This window comes from Struthio camelus, chromosome 13 (assembly GCF_040807025.1).
Source record: "Struthio camelus isolate bStrCam1 chromosome 13, bStrCam1.hap1, whole genome shotgun sequence".
NCBI lineage: Eukaryota > Metazoa > Chordata > Aves > Struthioniformes > Struthionidae > Struthio > Struthio camelus.
Window position 1 is genome coordinate 1,845,318 of NC_090954.1, and position 24,460 is coordinate 1,869,777.

The following is a 24,460-nucleotide window of genomic DNA, read 5'->3' on the forward strand; positions in this document are numbered from 1 at the left end:
TCGCGCCCGTTTCACTTTTTAAAACTGAAAATTCATTTCCAGACCTGTCGGTTTTGCACAACTCCCAAAATACACTTGAAATAAGTGCATAAGTGAAGAGAAGAGAAAAACCACTGTGTAGGTCCGCTTGCCCGGACCCCAGGGTTTCCGGGCGTCAGAGCAGCGAGGGGCTGGAACAGCCTTCCAAAACGGGAGCAGAAACCTCCCCTGCTTCGCAGAGGACGGAGCCTCATCACGAGGGGACAAAGTCACGCGACTGCCAAGCTCAGTGGGTCCCTTCCAGCCCGATGTGTCCGACTTCTGGACAGAGAGCAGGTGGCCGCAGGCATCCCGCTGGGGCCCTACAGATGCGTCCAGCCAGCGGACAGAGAAGGCAGTTCGTGCTGCTCGCCAGAGCCCACTCCACCGAGCCGTGGGAGAGCCGTGGAGAGGTTAACAGGGCCGGGATGTCCCCCGCCCCGTCTTTGTGCAGCCAAGTCACCAAGCACCGAAACTGCAACAGGCCACCAGCATGTTACTGCTGCCCTGCCGGAGAGCTGAGCTGCTCCAGGCACACGTGCGATGAGCGGGCTGGTCTCAGCTTGCCATCTAGTGGAGAGCAGCCCCTATGACATCCCACCGCCCCCCTGGTTCCTTCTCCATTTTGTGCTGTCCTCCTAGAGGAAACCTTCCACTGCAACGCCCCAGCTCTCCCCGCTGGCCACGAGCCTTGGCTCACAGAGCCCTGAGGTCGTCACCACTCGGCTGCCCCATCCCAAACGGACCGCCGGCCAGGCCAGGCACGCTCCCCCGCTGCAACGCGCAGCCCTCACTGCCGCAGCCTTGTTGTACGCGCCAACAGCATTTCGGAACGTGACAAGTGAAAAGTGAATGATCTCCATCAAACGTCTCACCACCCTAGCACCTTGCTGACTGCCCTCGGCACCCTGCAGAAGGGGCACGATGGCCCCCATGCCGAAAGCAGCTCCAGGTGCTTGCAAGTGCTCGGGCACCCATGCGACGGCACGCTGAACTCACCTCGTGCCTTACATTGTTAGGCTAATAAACGCCAGACCCACCATGAACATGGCACTTCAAGACAAACGAGCGCTATTGCAACAGAGAGCACATCCCCGCACTTCTTCAGCACTGAAGGAAGGCCAAAGAGAGTTGAAGTGTCTCCATAATATCTCAAAAATCATTTAAGAGCCTTTGTGGATCTTGTCTTCTGGGCTTCCATTAACTCGGCTCTAACCACTTCCGAGCCATCGGGAGATCCCAGCACTGGCAAACGGCATCACATCTTCACCAGGGCCCAGCCCTGGCTTGGAAGGGGAATGACGAGTTCCCAGCACCCAGCAGATCAGCACCAGGGCCATAATTACCACTGTTAATTGTCCCAGCTACTACGTGCGAGCTGTGGGCAGCCCTGCCCAGCTCCTCGGGGCAGCCGTGCCCCTCCAGGGCTGCGCATACAGGGAAGGAAAGGGAGGGGAGAGCCCTGACAGGCAACGGCATCGCAGGGGCAAACGTCTACGAACTGGACGTGAATAAACTGGGGTGGGTGGGAAAACTGAGGGAAGGTTTCCAGGCATCAGAGCAGCGAGGAGCTGGAACAGCCTTCCAAAATGGCAGCAGAAACCTCATCTGCTTTGCAGAGGACGGAGCCTCATCACGAGCGGACTAAGTCACACGACTGCCAAGCTCAGTGGGTCCCTTCCAGCCCGATGCGTTCAACTTCTGGAAGGTCCCAGGGCAAAGCCTGAGCCTCTGCACCACTGCTTTTCTATCCAGAGACCAACCTCTAGCCCCCCAACGCACCTCAGGGACTTACTGCTGCTCTTACAAACTTACAACATATTAAAGACTTGAAGGGGGGTAAGGGGAACAAAGAAGGAAAGACGAGAACAGCCTTGGTGAGTCTCCGTTTCAGAGCACTCCCTCCTTCCCTCCCCGAAACACAGGCTGGAGCCGGCTGCCTCGTCCCAGCTGATGGTGCGTCCAGCTTCACAGCATTAACTGTATGAAACGCTTGCTGCACTTTTATAGACTTGCATAGCTTTAAAGAATAGAAAAGCAAAACAAAACAAATCGAGCAAAGGGCAGCATGATGCGAGAGCCAAAACAACACTGCTCAGATCCCATCCATGTCTTATTCCCTCCGTCAGGACCACAGGAATGGCCTTTGCCATTTAACACTAACTTCACCATCCCTAATCGAGGCCATAGACGATGGATTAATCCAGCTCAACAGGGACGTGATCTAATAGGCTTCATATTCTTAACCCTCTGCCTACTCTTACATTGCTAAGCTCATTTTTTGTCGATAAACGTTTTTAAGTCCCAAACACTTCCCGAAACTAACGTCACATTTCTGCTCGTGCTGATGTGAGAATTATTCCCAAGATTACCGATCTGCTTGGAAGGCAACAGCAGGACCCGCTGTCGCGGCGATCGCTCTCGGGCTGGCACGCTCACTGCGTACTTGGCAAGCAAAGCCACAAGCTCACTGAAATGCTTATCTTGTTCAGTTCTTTGCCACCAAGCAAACAGCCTAATTTGTGCCTCTCTCAATCCTACAACCTACCACAGTCCCCCCTATAAGCCAATACACCTTTTAATCTTGACTCAGTCTCTAACAAAGTTTCAGAATCACCCTGGCCTCCACCATATACATTTATAAACTGCATCACTGGGGCGGGGGGCGGCCATAGGAAACTTGCCCCGAATAATTTCATGGAAAACAGTGCAACTGCTCTGTTACGGAGCTAACATTTTCTCCTATTTCCAGCCTCTAACATAAAAGAAAATCTAAAGTCAACACAGGGTTTTTAGCCAAATTAATAACAAGTGGTAAGAGTTAACAGACTAATGATAGTTATCTGGAGACTGCTTTGACTGTAAGATATATAATAAATCTTTTCAAGTTGTGACAAACGTCTTGGCTAATGCAGCCCACATTCTATGTTTAGATCTTACTAAAACGTAACGCAACATTTGGTTTTAGTTTTTAAATTATAATTAAGAAACAGACTCCAGTCCACTTTAATCTAGCGCCTCAGTTTGCCATGGATTTGCAGCCCCCACCATGCCAAACTTTCCCACGCTCCATATTCTAATGAGCAAGAAAAGAGCCATTCTTTCCAGTAGGGGTTTTTTTGGTTACAAAAATATATCCAAAGCCTAGAATGGGTAATTCTAGGACTCCAAAGGTTAAATCCCTGTCTATTGCTCAAGGAAATCTCTGTGGAGTAGGTAACATCCCACACCCTCGTGTTGCAAGATAAGAACCCAAACAAAACAGACCAAAAACTTGATTTCCTGCAACTCTTGCTGGAGCAAGGAGGATAACTGAGGACAAGGAGCTACCTTGCCTGTCAACACATTGTCAACACACACTGTCTTCATCACTAAAATGCCTCTTGGATCCATTTCCACATGGGCTTTGTTCCCGCGGGCTCCCGCAGCACACCTGGAAGGCCAGGTTTGAACGCCTTTAGCATTGAAACGCCACGAGGTATTGCATGAACGCGCAGCAACAGCCCTTGATGTGCTGGATGAGCAAGCTACCCGACGCTGATGGGCATGATAGGGGAGAAAGGCAGGCGGCAGCGTGAGGACCTGCGTGGTTTTGAACTAGTTCACCTAACCAGCTTCTGAAACAGGATTATCTGGGCAGTCCTGCAGCTGTTACTTCATAGCGCCTTTCGCATGTACAGCACTGCGCAAGCAAGCAAAAAACCAGCCTCTGACCAGCGGTGCTTACAAATTGCTGGCTGCCCTTCTGCAACCCGATCCTGACAGACTGGCCCTACGACTGTGCCAAATCCTGATAACATCAGCTGGTCAAAATGCAACTGAGTGCTTGTATTCATGCAGCTGCAATTGCAGGTGACTGTTTCACATCCTTACAACAAAATTTTTCAGTGGAGGTGAGGTAGCGGGAAGTAGGTGAACAGGGACAAGGCTTAATTCAGACGATGGGCAAGGATGCACTTTTTGTTACCGAAAAAAAAAAGAAAATATTATCCTGTCTCTGGTTGCCGCCCATAGATGCAGTGTAGGGCTTGGTTTAAGAGGGAAGACGACAGCTCGCACGTGGGAGTTGGACGGGTTGGTAGGACTTGCACAGGAGTATCCCCCACCGCGGCTGCCCCAGGGAAGGGCCACCTGGGCAAGAGCCGAGGTCAAGAAGGCTGACTGCCAAACAAGGGTCCCTTTTCCATAAACGTTAGAGAAAGAGAGTAGGGGCCGTCCTTAGTTCTTGGTATGCAACACACATTCAGGCTCATTTTCGCCTCTATGCATGCATCTCCCACACCTTTTCTTGGAAATGGTATGCGGCTGTAGTTGCAGCTGAGCAACTTTGTCCCGATAGCACAACTGCACAGCAGGGAGGTGCGATCAGCAACGTTGGCAGGTCCACGCTACATGGCACGTGCCCTCTTAGGGAGCAGGGCTTACCCTGTGTGGAGGAAGAAAGGCTTCGGGACACCTGACAGCAGCCTTCCGACGAGGAGGGCACCAGGACAGAGCCAGGCTCTTGGCAGCAGGGCATGACAGCAGGACAAGAGACAACAGGCATAGGTTGAAACAAGAGAGGTTCAAAGCTGGATATCCAGAGAAACTCTTCCACAAGAGGACAGATAAGCAGCCCAGAGAGATTGGGGGCAGGCTCCTTCCTCGGGCATTTTCAACATCTAACTGAATAAAGCTCCGAGTAACCTGCTTTGAGTAGGAGATGGGACCACAGACCTCCCAAAGTCCCTTTCCACCTGAATTATCCTATGAATTGGTGATTCAAAGCTGAAGACCTTACTGTAGTCCACAGGGAAACGCTTTACCCGCAATACACTGCAGCACCTTCAAACACGCATCGCCTTTCAGACTTCTGCATCACTGCAGATGACTCAAAGGTAAGTTGCTTGACTAACAACAGCACGTGCTTAAAAACACGCGCTGGAGAGTCCATGTGTATCCTTGCTGTAATGAACAGCTTTTTCTGACAAACACCTCAGTGGACCAGCCTGAGGGGGTCTGCTGAAGTCAGGACCAGTGTGTGGCCGTGAGGCTGTTTCGGGCCGGGGCAGCCCGATCCCCTCACGGACTCTCAGCTGATCACCAGAGCTTGACTTCAGCCCAGAAGAACAGACACCTAATCCAAATATGTACAGACTGTCCCATAACAACCCTGGCCACTCTAACTATCCGCAAAGTTTCTCTTCGTATCCCGCTACACTTTTGGCCATGCCAAGGCCTTGAGGCCCCCAGGCTGACCTCACGCAGTGCTCAAGGGCTGCTCCTCAGGTTCGTGCTTGCTGCTGCTGCACCACTGGCTTTTCAGAAACGGCAGGATCCAACCACCGACGCAAGGCACCACACCACAATGTGTCAGAGGGAGCCTGTTCAGAATCAGAGCTCTTCAAACTCATCAGGAGAGCGTGCAAACACAGGAAAAACCCTTTGGACTGTCTGAAAGCCTCCCTATTCCCTGCCAGCGCTGGGGGAACCTGTGCAGCTCCAGCGTGACGGGAGCAGATGCAGGAACACGGAGGCTGTCACCGAGTAAGTGAGAAGGGGGCTACACTCTTCAGTTCACACTACATCTGCAATGCTCTGCAAGACCCAGAAACGGCTGCCAGATGATTTGCAGGGCTCGAAGAAAGCCCTGGAAATCTACAGTGTATTTTCTTCCACCGCTCTTTTTGCCATGTTTTCCTTTTAGCACAGCACAGCAGCATGTTTGTGCTGGCTAAGCCTACCCTCCTTCTTTCCACCGCACCTTCGAGCAATCCAAGCACAGGAGATACAGTATTACCTCAAATATTTAACCAAGGGATTAAACTATTCTCTTGGCAGATTGCGTGAGCTGCCCCACGGATACAGTTCTCACGCCGGCTGGCAGGCTCCGCGTGACAGGCTGCTTCGCAGCAGACAATCTGCCCCGGGCTAGGAAAAGCTCTCCGCATTTTTCCTCAACAGTTTTCACTAATATTTCTGCTCACCGGTTCCCGGCCGTCCATCGCCTCCATCCAAAGCCTTCGGTCCTCTTCGGAGAGCGCCTGCATGGTGATCACGCCAGGCCTGCCGAGAGAAAGGGAACACCGTCAGCAGGCTGCAGGAAGGAACACAAGGATGGCAAAGACAAAAGCCCCAGGAGAGAGACAGCGAGGGGAAGGTGACCTCTCTCCCAGCTGAGCCCAGCAGCACCGGGGGCTGATCCCAGTCGAGCCTTTCCAGGGATGTCCCTGCTGGTCCCAACCGGGATGAACAGACGAGCAGACGACACCTCCAAGAATGAACCCGCATTCCCAGCATGTCTTTTGAGCAAGAGAACCAGAGTTCGATGCTGGACCCCAAAGTCTTCCTCTGGCTTTCCGCCCAGACAGCTCACCTGCTGGGGCCAGCCACGTTTGCATCAGGGACAGGGGAATGCCAAGGACGAACCAAACAGACCAAGAGGCTCAAAGGGCCCATGCCCGCGCACGCTTCCTCCACCCCAGCACCCAGCTTGCAGGAGGGACCTGCAGCGGCACAGAGAAGTTCAGTACCTCTGTCCCCGAAATGCTCACACCTGCGTAACAACTGCTTTTCCCTGACTACGGCCATACGCTGAGATTATTATACAGCAGTACTGATGCAGCTCCATGCAAAACGCAGCAGCCTCATGGTGCGAGTGCTGCGAGGGGCTCCCCGAGAAAGCATCGCGGTGCAGCCACAGCACGATGGCTTTTCACGAGAACACTGGCCCAGGACGTTCCCTCCTGGGCAGCTTGTTCCTGCCTCCGTGCTGCTATCCACCCCCCTGCTTTTACCAACTCAACAGTCTGAGAGCCGCACTGTAAATTCAACCACCAAAAAATAACTCTGTATTTACTTATTTCAAAGAGGAGGGAGAAAGGGAAAGGACAGGAAAAGTGACTGCAGTACCCAGTACTGCAAACAAGCAAGGGCAGCCTGGGAACCAAAGCAGCCCAGTCCTCCCTCTCGGGGAGGATACCACCTCCACAGCTTCTGGACAACCTTGGACTACCCTTTTCCTTTACAGAGTTAAAACTTACTTATTTAACTCTGCCTACCAAGGTCACAATGGTCTTAAAGAGGAGAATATTTGCACACTCTCAGCTTCAGGCACAACTATGTGTATGCATAACAGAGAAACTATGCTGCAGACAGCAAACGACATATTCCTGCAGGACACTTAATGGCCTGACAATTTGCTTTATTTCATCTGGGTACAAGTTGTCAGGCTTTCGATCCTGAATATCGGTTTCTCTTGCAGCCAACAAATACAGAAAACAAAACGCCTGGCTAGCCGCACACCCTCCCAGGCTGGCGAGCGGGGCTGCGGCTCTCCACGGGGTCCCGGGCTCCGGAGCAGCAGCCGCCTCCAGCCTCATTGGGATTCCAGGCAGGTCCCGCCGAGGGACTGCTGCGCTGTGCTCACAAAACCCAGGGACAGGACATCGGCTTCAACTTTGGCGAGGCGGCCCAGATAGCAAATCAGCTGGGTTTTCTGTATTGTTTGTTTGGTCTAGTTTTTCTGTTTCCTTCCAAGTTATTTTCAGATGCATTAGCACCGCAGCGCAGCTATTTCTACGCAAGGGAAGCGGACAGAATCCCTGGCAACGGGGAAACGCAGGCATGGCAAGAGGAACTGCAAGAATCCAACGTGATCAGAAATGTTTATCAGGGCTCTCTTTGCAGGAATACTTGTGGGTTTTCATCCATCAAAAGGATTAGAGCAGAGAACTTCTGACACTGCAGTTTCCATCCACTGCAAAGCTCAAGGAATTCCAGAAAAGCCAGTCTGGAGCATAACTGCTTGTTGGGCACAAGGCTGCTCGTGGTGCAAGAGGGGGATGAGTGAATTGACTTCAGGAGTGGCCAACAACCTACAGATAGCGTTCAGCAGAGCACGTAGACTCTTTTTGGTACTAAGTCCTCAACAACAGATAAGGCCTGGGAGGGTTGATTCAGCGGGAGAACGTAAGCTGCAGTAACGCGCTCTGCAAAAGCTGTTCGGTCCTTGATAAGAGCTGATTCTCTGTCAAAAAAGAAAACATTAACAGGGGCTCTCCTACTCGTGGTTTTGACCCATTTTCTACTGCTTCTGTAGTACATACGGGCAAGGAACAAAGAATTAAGACCTGCTCCTAATTGCACTCCCTAGACAAATAGGCAGTTCACATACTGCACATACAAGACAGCTTAACACAGTTTAACCAGTAGAAGCAGTATGTTCAGGCTTGCAAGAAGCTTATGTCCAAGTAAACCAGACATAATGTATTTGATCTTCGCTAATCCCATTGGTGAGTCAGTCAGTACTCACCAGCTTAGTGGTTTGGAAGTTTACTCATTTCGAAGGGAAGAGGAAACCACTTAACCATCACCCCATTTGAGAAAGAAAATGTTCGGCATCCAATGCCAAACGTTTTCAAAACACTGAACAAGGCTCCTCGTTGTGCAGAGACAAAGCCATTCAGAGGGGACGGCAGTGCCTAAGGAAGGGCAGCAGTACTCGCGACGGTGGCCGAGGACTCCTGCCCACCTGGAACTGGGGACCAGAGATTCCCGGCTGCGCTCCCGCTGAACTAGTGCTTCATGCTGAGTTTAAAGCAAGCTGCTACTTAAGGAACAGGTATCCCAGCTGGACAGCGCTGGAAAGGCTCTATCTGCGCCAGAGAGACATGCAAAAATGAAATATGGGGTTTTCTGCCTCTCAAGCTGCAACATTAAAACATTAAGAAATTTAAATCATTCACTCGCAGTAAACTCGACACTGGCCTCTCATATAAGCGACAAGGTCCTAGAAAGACAATACTGGTATCACATGCGCCAGGTTCTCACACACACAAGACAAAAAGGTGATAAAAGGAAAATGTTTGTTCTGCCTTTGAGCAGATACTAGCTCTTCGAGCTTCACTTCAAAGTCAGACTTATTTAACAGCATGAGGGGAGGGGCTGTGAAACTGAATTAAAAACCCATTTACATTGCAAACGGCATCACGTTTCCTCCCACAGCCCTCATTTGCCAAAGTGGCCACCGCACCACTTCACCGCGCAAACAAGTTTTTCCTGGTTGTGATGCATTTAAAACGCACCCCACACATTATGCCTCATTCATTATTTATTTGGACAACGCCACAGGGTACCACATGCCTAACAGCCAGGTAGGATGTCTGCAGCTGAAACAACGTCCTACTAACACTGGCAACATGCAGCTGCACTCAGCTCTCACTGGCTGCAACCAGCTTCATTTTCACGGGGTTTCCTTAAGGACCAGCTGTCTCCAGGCGCATGCTCCTTAGATTTTGGGCATCTCAGCTGTTCAGCACAGAGCCTGGGACGAGGAATTCTCAGAGGATCTTCTCTGACTTCCCTTCTCAAAAGACCAAAAATATTTATTCACTTTTGTTTCTTGCCCTAACATACTAAAGTTTCTGAATTCTGGAGCTTATCTACAGGTGTACCTGTTGGGTAGCATCCATCCCCTCCCGAAAGCCTGGGGTGGCACACACGCCCCTACAGCCTGCAGCAACCTCCTGTGCGCTGGCAGGATGGCTCACCCGAGCGAGCGCTGAGACTCTCTAGAACTGGTACACCAGGACCCCGGTATGGATCCGAAGTCTAAAATACACAAACATTATCTTGTTTGTCACAAAAGTTGAAGAACCTGCTGACTCATTACTAGACGCTGCATCACACATTTCAACCTTCAGACACCAAAAACCCTTTGCCTTATTCTGGGATGCAAGGGAATAAATAACAAAAGGAAATTTTATCATCAGAAGAAAACCATTTCTGAACTGATGGATGTGCAGGAGCATGAGACCAGATTAGAACATGGCAAATGTGGTGCAAGAAAGCATATTTTCAGCATTTTCCAATCTGAAAATTAAAGCGGTTTTTCCATATGAGACCACACAGGAAATTTGAATTTTCTTAATATTTCAACTTTTGTAAACGACAGCCTGCATTTAAGAAGCTATGACTAAACATGCAGAGAAAATGAAAAAGTCTAATGGCTTTTTCTGCTTCCAAAAAAACAAACAAGTAATGAAAGCAATAGAAGTAGATAAGAACTTTCAACTCCTGTAGCCGCTTATCACACCAAGACAATCTAAACTGCTGAATGAAAAACATAAGAACAGACTAATAACAGTCTCGAAGGCTGAGCGGAGCCGCGCGCGTGGTGAAGAAGCTTTCGGGTCTGGGCTGAGCAGAGCAGCACACCCACGCGCTGCTGGGCCAGCCCGGGACAGGATCCCATAGTCACGGGGCGCTTTTCCAGGCAGCAACACCCAGACACGGCCCCAAAACAAAGCGTGGATGGAAGGAGGAAAGAAAAGCGGTGAATAAGGAGGGACTTCATTCCTGAATTCAGAAAGTCTCATTTTTCCTTCATATAAAGCAAAGCTTCATCTCCTTCCATGCCTGAAATGCTCTCCCAGCAACCGCAGAAGAAAGCTTAAAGCACTGTTCTGAAAAATGCAGCCAGTATGTTCTTCCTGCGCACGGGGGCCCGGTCCGACATATGTCTCCCAGAGCCCACCGAGGGGGGAGAAAGGGCAGGCTACGTTTACTCATTGTTAGCCAGAATGCGAAAACCCCATGAATCTCTTTGTTTAAAAGGTCACTAGAAACGCAACACCAGCAAAGGAACAAGTACAAATTGTATTGCACGTGATGTCCAAGGGATCGCCGAAGCTCGCTGGCCAAAAGGGACCGGGAACACGAGGCAGCGGTGGCGTGGCCGCAGGAGCCCCCGCGTATTTGCAAAATCAGCATCGCCCTTAGGAAGCAGAGGATATATCTCACCGCCGTCAAGGGTGGGAGTAGGAAGGCAATCTGCACATCCATGAAGCATATACCTAGAACAAGGCCAGCACACATACCTGCTGCAAACCATCTGGTCACTAAAAACGCTTGGAACGGGCTCATCACAGCCTACTGAACGCGAGGCCAACCATCCCCGAGCCCGCGAGAGGCACGACGCCAGCCGCTCTTGGGGCGTACAGGTAGTAAGCCAGAGAAACGGTATTCTGTGGACGGTTCTACTGCCTTTACGAACAACTAAGAGAACAAACCAAAAATACTGAATACCTCCGATTCTCATAAAAGCCAATTGGTATTAGAAGCACTTAGCTTGCAGCCCAGAGCAATGACCTACATTATCCTAAATTACAAGGCCTTTATCATCAACCGAACGAAACAGTCCTCCTCCTAAGGCTTATTTTGTAAGACAGAGGCTGTCATCTCTGTGCACCTTGTTTATAAGGCTGATTCCATGCACAGAGACTACAAACAAGTTTAGTTAGAAAAAAGGGCATTAACAGGAAACAGCACTATCGATTGGACTAGGAAAAATACTTCAGCTAGAGACTAAAATACCTTTCTGGGGGCTAATTTTGCTGTAAAAATATGTAATGCATTCTGAACAAAATGTTAAAATATTCTTCCCTTCTCGCAGAGAAAACCAGAACTATTTGCAAATAAGGTGTTAGGAATTTCTTACTCCCTCTCACAAACACATGTATCTCAGCTTTTTAGTCTTCAGTATGGGGAACTTTGGAGTCTGCTCCTTATCAGACTGCAGGAAAAGGAAGCAATGTTTTAACTGCAGATCAGGCTCAAGATTTTCAATTCCATAGTGCTGAATTATTTTAGAGGAGAAAAGCCAAATTCTTTTTTTTCTCTCCTTTTTTTAAACTGACAAGTTTCTCTGGGCATTATTTTAAAAAGTTCAAGTCTGCACCCCACACTGCATGTACACCAGTTTCCCGAAATGCAACGCTGACAACAAGTCTATTTTTGTGCTGATCACGAACGCAATGCGGGAAGAGACAGCCAAGGCTGCCACCGCTCGGCTGCGCCGCACATCGGCAGCTGGAGCGCGCCTGCCTCATTCGTGATTTTATGTCATCACCCTAACGCCGAGATTATACGACATCCCTTCTCGTCATGCTTATCCTAAAACACCTTTAAAATTTAGCATGGATAGAATTTGAAGAGCTACTCAAATTTCATGGCAATAGGCAATAAAAATATTTAAGCAGAAAGTGAAATTTCCTCATATATACTTACATATGTACATATAACTATATACTCACATAGCTGTTAGCCCTGGATTTGATACATAAGCAAATCATAATCATGCAGAGCTTTTATACTGCCAACGCTACCACAAGACAGCGGTATAATCCTGAACTTGAGCCCAGCCAGCACCTTCTTCCTCCTCCTGCCCCGGTTAGTAAGACTGACACAACCCACAATGAAACAAACTAGTAACTAAGAGCCTAGGCACAAAGATTTTAACACTGATTAAATAAAAGCGCTTTAGGAAAGGGACTGGGAAGGAAGGGACTTCACGATGTCCCCATGGCACCGAGGCTCGCAAGTACTTTGCTAAAAATCACGGAGCAGAACTGCGGCAGAGCCAGGCACCCCGGACCTGCTGCTGAGCGTGAGCGGGGACGCCTGCTTGCCGGTGGGTGGAGGAACAACATCAAACACTCCTCTGGACTGCACAGGAGCAATAAGGGGAGATGCTTGGGACACAGATGATGGGTGTCCCTTATGGCTGGAGACATCAACGGGCTTTGCGTGTGCTACAGCCACAGATTTCAACCTGCAGCCCATGGGTCCCTAGGGGTTAACGTGCTGCCCCTGAGGGGCCCCCAGCAGAGCGCTAAGCAGAGCCAACCGAAGGCACTGGGGTAGGCATTTGGAAAGATGCCTAGGGGATTCACAAACTGAAACCCCTAGCAGCACAGCAATATCCTTGTCCTCGCTGAGGGAGGCACACCGGGAGCCCAGCATAGTTTCACTCTTGCTCTACATGTATTTTAGAAGGGATAACCCAATTTAATTGTCCATCACAAGCAAGTAATGTGCATAGAAAAATCTTTCTGCTCTCTTAATACATCTATTTGCAAGTTAGCCTTTTGAAAGGCAGTTTCAAACTTCAGGAGAAGTACGTTCTGGCCCCATTATTCACCTTCTCCCAGGAACATAAACGCAGATGTTCTCAAAATCACAGTGTTCTCCTGGGCTGGGTTAATGGAAGGTGGAGCCAGTTCTCCTGGCTGCACAAGACACTTGATTCCTGCTGGACGCTCCTTACAAGACTAATTTTCGTTTTTAAGCTGCATTTAAAAAGAAAGCAAACAATTGTTGCAAGTCAAAACGCAGTACATATGTGAGACAGACAAGTATCTTGGGGTCTGTTTGCTTAAACATATTCAGACTTCCTCCGTGGGGCTGAAAAACAAGACTTCAAGTTTCTATCTCCTCCACTACAAGGGACAACCAAAAAACTGCAAGGCAACCCCCCCCTCCAAACATCCCAGCCCCAAGCAAGAAGTCCCAAATGAGCCTTCTTCATCCAGCAAAAACAGACACACGGCCAATGCTCCAGCTAGCCCTTGCTCAAAGACAGCCTACCATTTGTGGTCAGCAGACTTGGGCAAAGAGGTGCTCGGGGGCATGCGCGAAGCTGGGCCGCCGCTGGGGCAGGCCGCGCCGCGCAGCCCCGATAACGCCCTGCTGGCAGGTGAAGCCTTCCCCGACGCAGACTGCTTTGGAAAACGGGCCAAGGCAGCAGCCCCAGCTGAGGTGAGGACGATCTCCAGCGGCCCAGGGGCGTCCAACAGCCTTCGCCGCTGCGGACCTCCCGACACGCGGATGCTCACGCAGCGCGGGACAAAGGGGTGCGCATGCTGCTCCTGGCTACGGTAAAACTTCCCCCCCGATTACCCCCCCCCCTTTTGGAAAGCTCCATTATTTTATAATTTTATAACTAATGACAAATTTTGATACCCAAAACACGCAGCGAGCTGCCCGCACAGTGAGGGGAAAAGCAACCTTTTATTGCAAATTTTCTGTTCTGGCTGTGCCCTGGGACAGGGGGAATCTCTCACAGCAGGAGCGTGTGCGTGGAATGAGGTAAAAGAGCAATTTCTCAGGTTTCCCTCCTTTGCCGCTCCCTGCCATTATTTACATTTAGCAGGCATGTTTCTGGAGGAGCCTCTTGATCCTATGCCCAACAGGCTCCAGACATCAAGGGGAGGCTCAGCTGCCTCTGAACGTGCTGCAGAAGAAAACTATTGTGGTGGCTGGCTTCTCCTCCTCCTCCCAGTTTTATTTTGGTTTTCACATTAAAAAAGGAATCTCCTCAGGGCATAGGAAAAAATTCCCATGTCAGCAGAAATACTGCAGCCTTCTGGAGAGGAGAGCCCAGCTCCAGGGGGAGGGAGGCAGCCCCTGGGATTAGCCCAGCACAGGCCGCTTATCACCCTGCCAACACAGGCAGGGCTTAATCACCCTAAGCCCCTTTTTGCTCTAGGCTAGCAGCAAAAGATGCTGTCACGGAAATGCTGAGGAAGCCCGGGCTGGACAGGGAAAGGTAACGCAGACTGTTCTATTCAATATGTTTATTTTTGCCGAACCTGGTTTTGCCGAGACCTGACGGGCATTTACACAGCGGCCAGTGAAGGGGAAAGAGGAGGGCTGCAAAACTAACAGGCACGCAACTGCGAGGGCACAGATAGCTGGTGATTTTGGAGCACGCTTTTCATCAACCAAGTAAACTTCCTGCAGTGAGGAAGATATGAGACAGAGACTAATACCACTTAGAATAGCAACTCTAGCTTTGTTTTCCTGCTTATACGTGTAAGCCACGCATAATGCTAATTAGACAAAATAACAGGCTCTCATTCCTAGGCACTATAGATTAAATCCACACATACATCTGGCCCAATTGCTAAGTGGTAAATCCTGTCAGAAGGCATTTACTCTTGCAAGAAAAAGAAGTGAAAAGAAGTGCCAGGAGATGCAAGTTGGACTTCCATTGTCAACCACTCGTGGTGAACCAACAATAGCCAGTCTCCAGCACAAAAGCTGCAGTTATTTGAACACATACCTGATACTGGAAAGAGGTGTCATATCCCGGCCAAAACACATGTAGAGCGTCTTTTCCACACTTATGACCATTTACCTTACATGGTTAGAGTCTGCAGAAGTGCTAAAATGCTATTAAAGTTAGAGAGACTTGAGTAAACTCAGCACCTTGTAAAATGAAGCACTAACTCAATATATTGAGAGCACCTGGCTAGAAACACCAGGGAGAAGTATGTTTCCATAGACTAATGGTTTCCATTCGCAGAGGGTGCAACTAAAGGGCAAGTCAAACATTACTAAAATTGCATGAGAACTATCCAGGAAAGCCAGCTAAATATGAGTGCAATATTTAGCTGTGTGCTGCCTGTGTAACTCTCTGCCTGTGGGCGCACAGGTCCCTCTCGGCACCCCAGCCTGTAGGTAAGGTGAGGACTGCGCACCCCAATGCTGCCATGCCCCGCGTTAGCTCGAGCCACTCACCGGTCCACTGCTTCCACATCAAAGCAAAACCTCTTCTCGATTGAGTCAGTTTTCCGTCGTGTGCAAGATTTGAGGATAACAGCTTCATCTTCTCCCTGAGAAGACACAAAATTGTATATGAGGCTGAGAACAATCGACCATATACCTGTCCGCAGTATCCACTGTGCTTTCAATTCACAAGTTCAAACCAGAGATGATGCTGGCAACATCAGCAAATCCTTGCCTGCTAAAAATAAAAGTTTATATATCTGAAATGAGGACTTGTCCTTTTACCCTTGCAAATGGGTTTCATCCAAAACTTTCATAAGGAACCTTTCTTTCTGAATGCACACAATAAAATTATTAACTCGTATGCATCAAGCATCCCATGACCCATGTTTCAGGCAGCCAGGGAGTGCTGGACCACAATTTTTGGGCAAAGTCAGCTTTATTTTCCATTATCTACAGCATGTCATAGATCTGGCTGTCAATTTTCACTCTAGAGCTGGCTGTATTTTTGGCAGCATTCTGTACACAAACACTCTTAAAGGGAGCAAACATGTCTTAAAATGTTTATTATATAACAAAGCAATGACAAAACCATTCTCCCATCCAGGCATCTGGATCCAAGTTGTACTGGATTTCCATATGCTGAGCAGCTATCTGCCAATACGTGAACACTGCTGTCCTCTGCTGGACAAAATCTCTGCGCAGTCCCTGCGAGTACAGAGAATTCTCCTTTTGCAATTTTTAAAGTCCACTGATGACTCAATAAATTTCTGAATGAGCTCCTGGAGAGGGCCATTTTTCTGTGCTTTCTGTGCTACTCATAATGACACCTTGGCTGACCACTCTGTTCCCTGACATCATCATTTTCCTGGAAACGTATTTATGCACCCAGAATAGACCCAGAAAGGAAGTTTTTGGAGAGTTCTCTGCAAGGCTCCTACCTAAGGGGACAGCAGGGCTGCCTGCTCCCAGCTCTGCAGGCACCGGCTCGCTGCCGGCACGGAGCTGCTGTCCAGGAGCCGAACTCTCTGTCTGGTATTCAAAGAACGCCACGGTTTCAAACCAACTAATATCCGGCTCTAGCCACAGCCCGAGGCAGTTTTGCGAGAGGTTGGTAACATGCAGCGCCCTTTGCGGTCTGAGCGCAGCAGGTACCCTCTGCAGCACCGGACCATGGGTCACTCATCACCCGCTCCAGGCAGATCCCCGAAACGCCCGGTGTTTCAGGAGGCCACGTAGCACCCGGGGCTCTCAGCCGAGCTCCACAGCAGCCACCAGCCCCGCGCTGCAAACACACACAGCGTGGGGTAATTCTCACTGATGCACCATTCACAGCACAGATGCGGCTGTCCCGTATCTCATGCTAGGAAAGCTGAAGGCCACAAAACCCAATGCAAAGCCCTACCCAACGCGCCGCCGAGCCCGGCTGCCCTGCGCGAGGAGCACACGGCCTTGGGCGCGAGCCAGCCCCCAGGATGGCGGGCAGGGGTGCCCACATGAAACGCACCGCAGCAGCTGATGATTACAGGGCTGGGATATTTTACAGCTGAGTTATCAGGAAGACGCTTCAAGGCAAGAGGAAATTAATTTTAAAACTTGCCCTCCTTACAGTCACTTCCCCTTGCCAACGGGGAGCCGTGCAAAAGCCTGCCGAGCTGCCAGAGGCATCCCCCCTTGGAAGCAGACAGTGTTTGCAAACAGCCCAGCTGGGAAGACCTCGGTGGGGCCCATTGTCTCCGTTTCACAGGAACGGCGAGGCCGGTCCCCCACCGCCGCCGGGCCTGCGCTGCCCCGGCCCCCAGGAGCGCTGCCAAGCCCATCCTTGGGACCAGCTCCCCCTCCGCCTCCACAGACGGGAGCCTCTCTGCGGGAGGCACCCGCGCTGGGTGCCTGCGTGAGCCACGCGGCCAAGTGGGACCCCCAGAGCCTGCTGCTGCTCTGGTTAAAATGAAATAATCTTTTTGGCCAAGCCACAGGGGTTGGAGAAGGAAAAAAAATTTATAGACAGATTCTCTTCTCTGGGGTCCTAGAATAGGAACCAGGGACTGGAATTTAGAAGTCTGCAGAGCTGGGCAGAATGGGTGCACATGGTGTGACTCTGTGCAGCTCCCAGCCTCCTCCTTTCTTCTTCTAAAAGCAAAAAGGCCAGTCTCAGCCCAGAGGCAGCTGCTGTGAACTTGCCCTGATATATAACTGTGTCACAGGCCTGGAATACAGAGCTAGAGCAATTCTTGCACGCAGGGGAGCATAAAACAGCACTACGACCAAAGGGCGCTGCTCGCGCAGGAAACCAGCTCTTCTGTGAGAAGAGCTGACAGTTTCCCAGAGAATTTTTTTCTTTACGAGGCGCAGAGTTCACTCCCCATGTGGCACTCGCTCAGCCTGGAATGAATTTGACCCAGTTCACTTGCATTTTTGTCACCTTGCTAAAAATGGTTTCAGTCTGAGCTCGACAGAGAAAGAAGAGAACGAGAACACTAGAGAGTTTGTCAGCGCTGGAGGAGGAATGGCTTCCAGAGCTTGTCAGCAGGTTTCATTTGCAATCTTCCTTGGAGGAAGAGACAGCCATGCCAGAGACCTCTCCCTGCATGAGCTGACAGTAACCGCATGCAGTCCCGCTGTGTATCGGCACTCACCCCTTTTCCTCCAGATTTCTGGTCAAACGGTACCATGGTAATCCGCTTTGATTCCCTCTGATATGTGCAATAATGCTTCACCCAGGAAGTCCCAAAGTGACCTGCAAAGTAAATGAAAACTTTATTTCTAGAAACAGTACCGTTTTAGTGGGCTCCCATTAATAACCCACGTACATAACAATCACTTAACATAATAGATTATTGTCTCTATGGTTCTCGTTGTACTTTACAAGTGGAATAAGCATTGTTTTCCCCATTTTGATCTGGGGGAAGCTGAAAGAGAGTTTACCAGTCACTGGTGGCGATCCTCTCTCACAAGGAGAATCTGGCTCCCAGTTGCATATCTTACTATCCCACCCATTGGGCCAATCTCTCGCGCAGAGACTTCGTAGTTTGCTAAATGAGCCTTCATCTCCTGCACCCTGCTAGCCACACTCACACAAGCCCTGGTTTTGCCAGGTGCCTCCGACCGGGCTCCCTGGGAAGGCAGTGCAGGACAGGCCAGCACCATGGCACCAACACCTACGTTTCTCCTGCACATAGAGGTAACCCTCCATGGTGTACGGGCTGATGTTCTTGTGCTCATGAGGATTCTCCTTCATCTTCTTCATTAATGATTCAACCTCTGACCTTGTTCCTTCAAAACGATTTCTTGTCTGTAAATTAAGGTAGGAATGTATTATTCTCCAGTACCCACAGACATCACAGAATCAAACACACAGAAGAGCGACCTGGGAAATGACTCCCCTATCCTTTGTTTTTCCATTCTGCAAGTTGAGAAAACTTCAATAAATTCTGAAGCTTTTCATGAAGAAAAAAAAAAGGGCAATACAAATCCTTTCTGAGTCTCAAATATGTACTCTAAAGCAAATTCAAGCTCACGCAAAACGCTACATTAAAACACCTCCAAGAACTTCCACCTACCCTTTTCCATTCGACCACCCTTAGCCGCCCCAGGGCAATCTCAGCTCACCCCCTTGGGATCATCTCATGCGTGCAAGGACTCCCACCTGCCCCACCGCTGGCACCCTGCTTTGGGGCGGCCCCCCCCCCGCTTCGCTGCATGCCTGATGCCAACGCCGGCTCTCCAGCCGCGTGCCTGCATGGTAGCAAGGACCCAGACAGTGGCAGCTGGGGCAACCCGGTACCTTCGCCCTAACACAGACAGGACCGTGTTGTTTCACAGAGCACCACGCGGTGGGAGGCTGCAGGCAGGGGACCCCAGAGCTGGGTTACAACAATCCTCGTGGAAAATGGGGCCAGAAGAGCCCATTGTCAGCCACAGAATGGTTTTTCCTGGGCTTGAACTTAAAGAAAAATATTACAACAACTGGCAAGTTGTATGTTTTATGAGTTTTCTGAAGAAGTTGTTTCAAAAGAATGAAACCAGTCTGAGTCCTTTGTAGAAAGAGAGTAATTTTATAACAAAAGAGGAAAGCGAAGCATGCTGCAATGCCAACATGCCAAACAAAGCCCCTGCAGACACAGGTCCAAGTCAGGCTTGCAGACACTAACCACATGCCTGGCTCTGGGGGTGCCTAGTGGCAGCTCTCCTCTCCAGCAGCCCTGGAGACTATGCTGGCAAAAAAAAATGAGGCACTTCCTAAGACAAACAGTGCTTTGAAATACTTGCAAAATGGTCTGAAACACTCACTAAAACTATGGGGCACTCAGTGACGTCTGCCTGCTGGCCAGCTTCTCCTGAGAAAGTCTGGAGCTCTGTATTTGGAATGCCATGACGAATAAATTGCCATTTAGGTTGTCTGCATGATGTAGCGCTATTTACAAAAAAGTATAGCTTTCAATTACTGTCAAACCTCCTGGCTGACGGTACGCAAAAAGGGGGAAAGAAAACTTAATTAAAATATAGCAAAAAAAACATTAGTTTGCTCTGCAAGACGGTCATGGTCAGGCTCACACGGCCTTCCCACACTTACATTCTGGATGCTGATTGTCAGCTCCGTCTTGAAATCGCTGAAGTCCTTCGCAAGTTCATAGCCATGGTGGTAGAAGGTGAAAAGCCCCTGCAGAAAGGCCAGCAGCTGCGTTGGGGTAAAAGGGATGGAGATTGTCAGTGGAGACCCACAGCCGCTTTCAAAGCAGCTGCTGCCGAGGGCCAACACACGTGCAATATCCTAAGGCGCAAACGGTCCCCGTGCTCAGGCCGCTGTCCCCAGTTCTCCGAGCCTTGTCCACCCCCTGCTTCCAGCCCAGCATCCCCATGGACCCCGAGCTCACAAAAAATCCTCTTTGAATGATCTCATATAAATGAATAAATAATGCACAACTGAGCAAACCTCCCCTTCCCTGGGTCTGTCTCTCCTCCTCCCTCCCTTGCATTATTTAAACACTCACTTCCCTGAGAACAGGGTCAAGACTCGTTGGCAAAGTCAGGCCCTAAGCAATCATGCCCAAAGTCCTGCTTCTCTTAACCTCAATTTATTCTTCACTTAAAAGGAATTACTTTTTGCAAACAGCAGAGAAGGTTTTACGATTCCTAGAGGAGCTTTGAAAAACTTAGCACCTGAGCAAAGGTACATGTCAGGAAATTTATGTTTTCAATTTTTATCATTCCTGCACTCTCTTTTCCCCTGTAAAAGTTACAGTTCACTTCAGGTTCTACCCTTTTTTCCTAGTCAAGTCTATTTTCCTTCTAACATAGCCTTCAATTGCCAGCGGCACTGCAGCCTGAGAGCAAGCAGCTATGACCCATCAATGGCAGAGATGACAGCCCAATCGAATCCAGCAATGTTCCCGGTCCACGTGTGATCACCGAGCTGAAGATTGATGGCTCCGAGCCCCAGTGCTCACAGAGGGACATCCCGACCCTCCGGTGAAGGACCGAGGGCATCGCCACAGGCACTTCTTTTCCTTGCTTCCCTCAACTCTCTCTCTCAAGGAGGCACATGGGTTGGATTTTCCGCTTCCTGGAGACCTCCCTGCCATTTCCTAACCCCATCAGCCTCTTCGTTCCGCACCGGGAACCCCCGCCCCAGTGCCTGGCTCCCTGCAGAGCTGCTCCCCCTGCTCTGAAAACCTTCACCTTGTCTCTCCTGGCTGGCTGGGGTGCCAGAGCGGGGTGAGAAAAAAATTGCATTTCTCCACCGTGACAAAGGCAGCGGGGCGACACGGTTACAGGCACCCAGTCCGGCCGAGGTGTCATCCCACCCAGGGAGTGGGATGAGGAGCTGTGCCCTGAGCCATGCCTGCCCGAGGGGCTGCCACACACGGGTGCCACCAGCACTGTCCAGCCCTTATCCCTCAAATAAAATGAAAAACGTTTCACATCATTTCAAACAAGCCAAATGGTATATTAAAAAATAAAAAAAAAACAAACACGCCTGTCAGAAACGTTTTGCAGGCTAAAGGAGTTTCAACATTCACTTACAGGTTCCACAAACTCAAACATCTTCCTTTCCTGGACTTCTTGCACCTTGAAGACGTACTCCAGGGAGACTTCGTAGAAATGCTGCCGAACCAGGTCCACCTGGCTGTCTGCCTACAAGCGCCATGGAGATTAAAGAGGAAACACAAAATCACTACTGACTGTGAACATTTGGCTTCAAGATTAGAAGACATCTGGGTCTAATGGGAATGGGTTCGTGCAGAACGTAAATTCAGCTTCAGACATCAGTTCAGGGCCGGACAGATGGCATGGCAATTAAATATAAACCTGATTCACATGAACAGGCTCTTTCTTCAGCTGAAAAAAATGTTTTTGATGACTGTTACGTTCTCACCTCCTTGACAGCTGTGTAGAAAAGCATGCATTAGAAGCAAGACACATAAGGAGTGTCTACATACTTGAAAATAAGAAACAATTCTCCATTTTCTGGAAAGCTCCATGAAGGGAAACTTCCAGGAACGTCCTGTGTTTGAACAAGGTGGTATACATGCCCCACCGCCCTCTAACAAGGACATTTCACTTCAGTGGATCAGCAGAGAGCAACTCCCCGCTGCTCTGAAGCTAAGGCCCACGTGAGCCCAGAGAGGGATATGCCTCAATCACAGTGCACAGCCTCATCATGTATGCGCACCAGAGCCACCACGTTCAGAGCAGGGGAAGGAGTGCAGGTGCCACCTGGCTGCCTTCCCGTGTCACAGATTTTTACTGTTTGCACACGTGCAACCTTGTGCAGAGTACCCTGGACCTGTGATCTAGGGCAGTCAGTCCAGGTCATCTATGATCCTTCTGACCTTGATTTTGGTAAGCTCAGTGCTGGTCTAAGTCCCCTCAGTGCAAACTGACTGAGCCATCTTTCAACAGGAGGCAAATTCTTCTGCCCTAATTGAGGACTAAGGAGTATTTAACACCTTAAAGTCAGCACCCAGGGAGACTGGGAATTATCATTATTCCTGTTTTACAAATAGGTAAAACGGCAGCTTTGTCACTAACTCTGCCTTCTCCAGACACACCAACTCTTCCCCTAGAGGCTGCACTGGACCACGTGTGATGCAGCATGGACAGCAGGACACGAGGTGGTAGGAGCTCCAGTTACCACTCCTCTATCATCCCCGTTATGGCCCGGGCAGTACAGGACTCCTGGGAAGATCTTCCTGGGGTAAGCGAAGCAACAAGCCAAACCTGAGGGGCAGGCTACTTCATACATCCCGCCAGAGCTGAACATACGTCTGCTTTTGTGCTCTGCAGACACAGCTGGCAAATATCCACTTCCTTGTAAGTGGAACTTATTCCCGATTTTCTCTGCGACAAAGCCGTGACATGGTATATTTTCACCATGACCTGTCATCAACACTTGTACTATGTTTCTACGGTGCAGAGTCTGAGATATTTAGCAAACTGAGTTCTGAAAAGCAGAAAATATGATGCAATAAAATGACTTTGCCAGCAGTTAAATGGCGAATTAGACTCAGTATGTTATTTAATTGGTCAACAGCCAAGCAGCAGAGAATTCCCATGGTTTTTTTCTCTCCTCCTTTTGCTACAGCAGTTGCACATGTGGCCACCAGCATCCTCCAGATGTGGACAGCAGGAGGAGTGTAGGAAACATAAAACACCAAATCTCCCAGACGCAGACTCATCTCCTAGGACGTCATGGTGTCTAATGACCCTTCAGACTGCTAATAAGGGGTTGATGTTTTCTTTTCTTAAGCGCTATTGTCACATCAGTAACTCTTCCAGATACCTCTACTGTTCCTCCAGCCCCCTTCCCGGAAAGCCTGTTCACAAGCGGGAAAACGTCCCAGGGAGCCCGGGAGCGGGGGTAAAACAGGGCAAACGTTTCCGCGCTCTGCTGGATGCCACACCCCCATCTAACAACCTGAACATCGCACTGCTGTTTTCACCCACTTCTCTGTGAAGCCCGAGAATCAGCCTTCTAGTGCCATGAGGGGAAAAAGGCTGGAAACACGAACACCCGAGCTGGGGAGCAGGCACCAGGGAGCACCTTCCCTTGCAGCAAAAGCCAAAGCCGAGTCGGAGGTGGAAGTGCCAGCAGATGGCACCAGCCGTCAGCGCTGCAGAACCAGCAGGGACACGGCGGGCGGGAGGTTCGGCAACCGGCACCCTCATCCCTTCCTCAGCTCAGGTTTGGAGGAAAACAATCATTTGTGCCACAGATGCATCTGCATTCTCGACTCAGGCTTCGTCCCCAGTTCTGCTGGACACCGTACTGAAACCCCAGTTATTCCAATGCAAAAGTCACTGCCTGTCACTGCCTGTGTCCCTCGATTCCCTCCAGAATGGCTTAGTGACCTACTGGCTTTATGCTTAAAAGGAAGGACATGCATCCTGCAAGGACCAGCCAAGCATGGGGCCAGTTCAGGGAATCCCAGACTTGGGAGAAGTGACTGAAAACTGAGTGCCATCACCCAATAAGAGTATTTGGCACAGCAGCAAACTATGTCCCGACTAAGTAACAGGCTTCTAAAGCAGTTTAAAAGCATTAAGCCTGACCCCTCTTCCCAGGAAGCACAAAGCCAGTGCAGCCATTTCCAGAGAGGGAAAGCAAAGACATGCATGATTCGTCACGGCACACAGGAGGCCCGCAGCAGAACCACTTCCTTTGTGTTACAGTCGTTAATTATAAACTCTCCATGCTTTTTCATTGCTATCCATTTGGAGATCTCTCCGATTTACTCACCAATACAGCTCTGTCCCTTGTGATAATAAAAAGAGGGGAAAATGCTGCCACTCACAGCCAAAAGAGAAAAAAAAATAGACTTACATCCGGGAAAGACAAAGCAGTAAGCTGCATAATGTATTCAAAAAGATGTCAACACCAGGTACTACTAGACATGGAAACCTAGAGATTGGTCTCACCTCCTGGAGCTGGGATTCTTTCTTCTTAGAAGACAAATTTAAGTGCTTTTCTAGGACACCACAATACTTCTCAGTCTCCTTGTCGTATTTCTTTTTGGCATCCTACAAAACAGAACAAGAAGTATTATACCAGCTACAACAGTACTGCGCCAGCTGTTAGGAGACTGCAACAGCATCACAGCTGCTTTACGCA

At 49.7% G+C, this 24,460-nt stretch overlaps 1 protein-coding gene across 6 annotated transcripts in view; it reads right to left on the reverse strand.

The window, feature by feature from the left end:
• Positions 1 to 24,460, reverse strand: part of ARHGAP26 (Rho GTPase activating protein 26) — a 190,764-nt gene that overhangs the window by 105,196 nt on the left and 61,108 nt on the right. For all 6 annotated transcript variants that reach the window (XR_011143861.1, XR_011143862.1, XR_011143860.1 and 3 more), the window contains exons 5-11: positions 24,268 to 24,369; positions 21,373 to 21,483; positions 19,922 to 20,026; positions 18,511 to 18,640; positions 17,985 to 18,085; positions 15,361 to 15,455; positions 5,985 to 6,063 (exon numbers count right to left, since the gene is read on the reverse strand). Coding sequence is in view for 3 of the 6 variants with exons in the window: in XM_068959244.1 (XP_068815345.1) it covers positions 5,985 to 6,063; positions 15,361 to 15,455; positions 17,985 to 18,085; positions 18,511 to 18,640; positions 19,922 to 20,026; positions 21,373 to 21,483; positions 24,268 to 24,369 (723 nt within the window). In the remaining 3 variants the exon portion in view is untranslated. The remainder of the gene's footprint in view (positions 1 to 5,984; positions 6,064 to 15,360; positions 15,456 to 17,984; positions 18,086 to 18,510; positions 18,641 to 19,921; positions 20,027 to 21,372; positions 21,484 to 24,267; positions 24,370 to 24,460) is intronic.